Source organism: Trichinella spiralis (genome assembly GCF_000181795.1).
Source record: "Trichinella spiralis strain ISS 195 chromosome Unknown Scfld6025, whole genome shotgun sequence".
Lineage (NCBI taxonomy): Eukaryota > Metazoa > Nematoda > Enoplea > Trichinellida > Trichinellidae > Trichinella > Trichinella spiralis.
In genome coordinates this window covers 1-965 of record NW_003532964.1, presented here as the reverse complement: position 1 = coordinate 965, position 965 = coordinate 1, and the positions used below count along the sequence as shown (strand labels likewise).

The 965-nt window shown below is 29.0% G+C and overlaps 1 protein-coding gene across 1 annotated transcript; it reads left to right on the top strand.

Annotated features, from left to right (window-relative positions):
• Nucleotides 1–177: 177 nt before the first annotated feature.
• On the top strand, nt 178–871 carry Tsp_16003 (hypothetical protein). The gene is made up of 4 exons (XM_003366428.1): nt 178–270; nt 458–510; nt 566–716; nt 764–871. Exons 1-4 carry the CDS (start codon nt 178–180, stop codon nt 869–871), a joined length of 405 nt encoding a protein of 134 aa, XP_003366476.1.
• The last annotated feature ends 94 nt before the right edge of the window (nt 872–965 follow it).

Genomic DNA, 965 nt, shown 5'->3' with positions numbered 1-965 from the left:
TCAAAGTTTTTCTTGGTTCTTAGTAAATGACCAATCGTGAAAATATGACAGTACTTGATTGTCTTTAAAGTACCATATGACGCCCGTTTAAATTAGAAAGCAACTTGCGTTATATTTCTGGAAAAAATTTTACATTTATATTGCATTTCTTTGGTGAATAAACTGATTTATGAAATAATGTCTGAAGAAAAGTTTCAATTGCTGAAACAACCATGGTTACTTAACTCTGTCAACATTTCTCACCTGATGCCTGTCATGTTAGAGGAAGAAGTATGCATGTTTATTTCATAGCAGTATTGTTTTGAATTATTTATGATAACATAAAATGTGTGTCTGAAATTTTGAATTATTAATTTTTTTTACTTTTATCAAATTTAATACACATTTTATGGTGATAAATATTTTGTTTTATCATGTACATTTAATTACCGAGATTTATTGATAAGTTTTATTTTAGATTGCTAAAGCTGTTGAATTAACAATGGTTGAAAGGCCTGAATGTTTAAGTCGGTTATGCTCTTTGTTGTTAAAAGGTTGTTTTTTGTTTATTATAATATTATTTAAGAAATACAGTCGTTTCTTATGTTTCAGAATTGAATTGTTTGGGTGATTCTGAAAAGTTTAGGGCATTAATTTTATGGTTAGTAAAACGGATGAAAGATGGTCAACTCCCCGATGTCGCATTGAGTTCAATATACATAGTTCTTTTAAATGAAGTTAGTGAAGATTATATCTACGATTTTGTTTGAAATTATTATTTCAGCTGTCCAATCTTGAAATATGTTATGTTGTTGCTATGACTTCACGTCACATGGAGCATTTTCAACGGGGAAATTTTGTTGAAAACAAGTCAGATTTTGAAATACATTAGACTCAAATTTCAGAATTATTTTAATGTTTGCCTTTTAGCTGGCTTTCTTTGCCTAAGTTTTCCAGTATTATAGCAGCAGCCTACAGGAATTTGA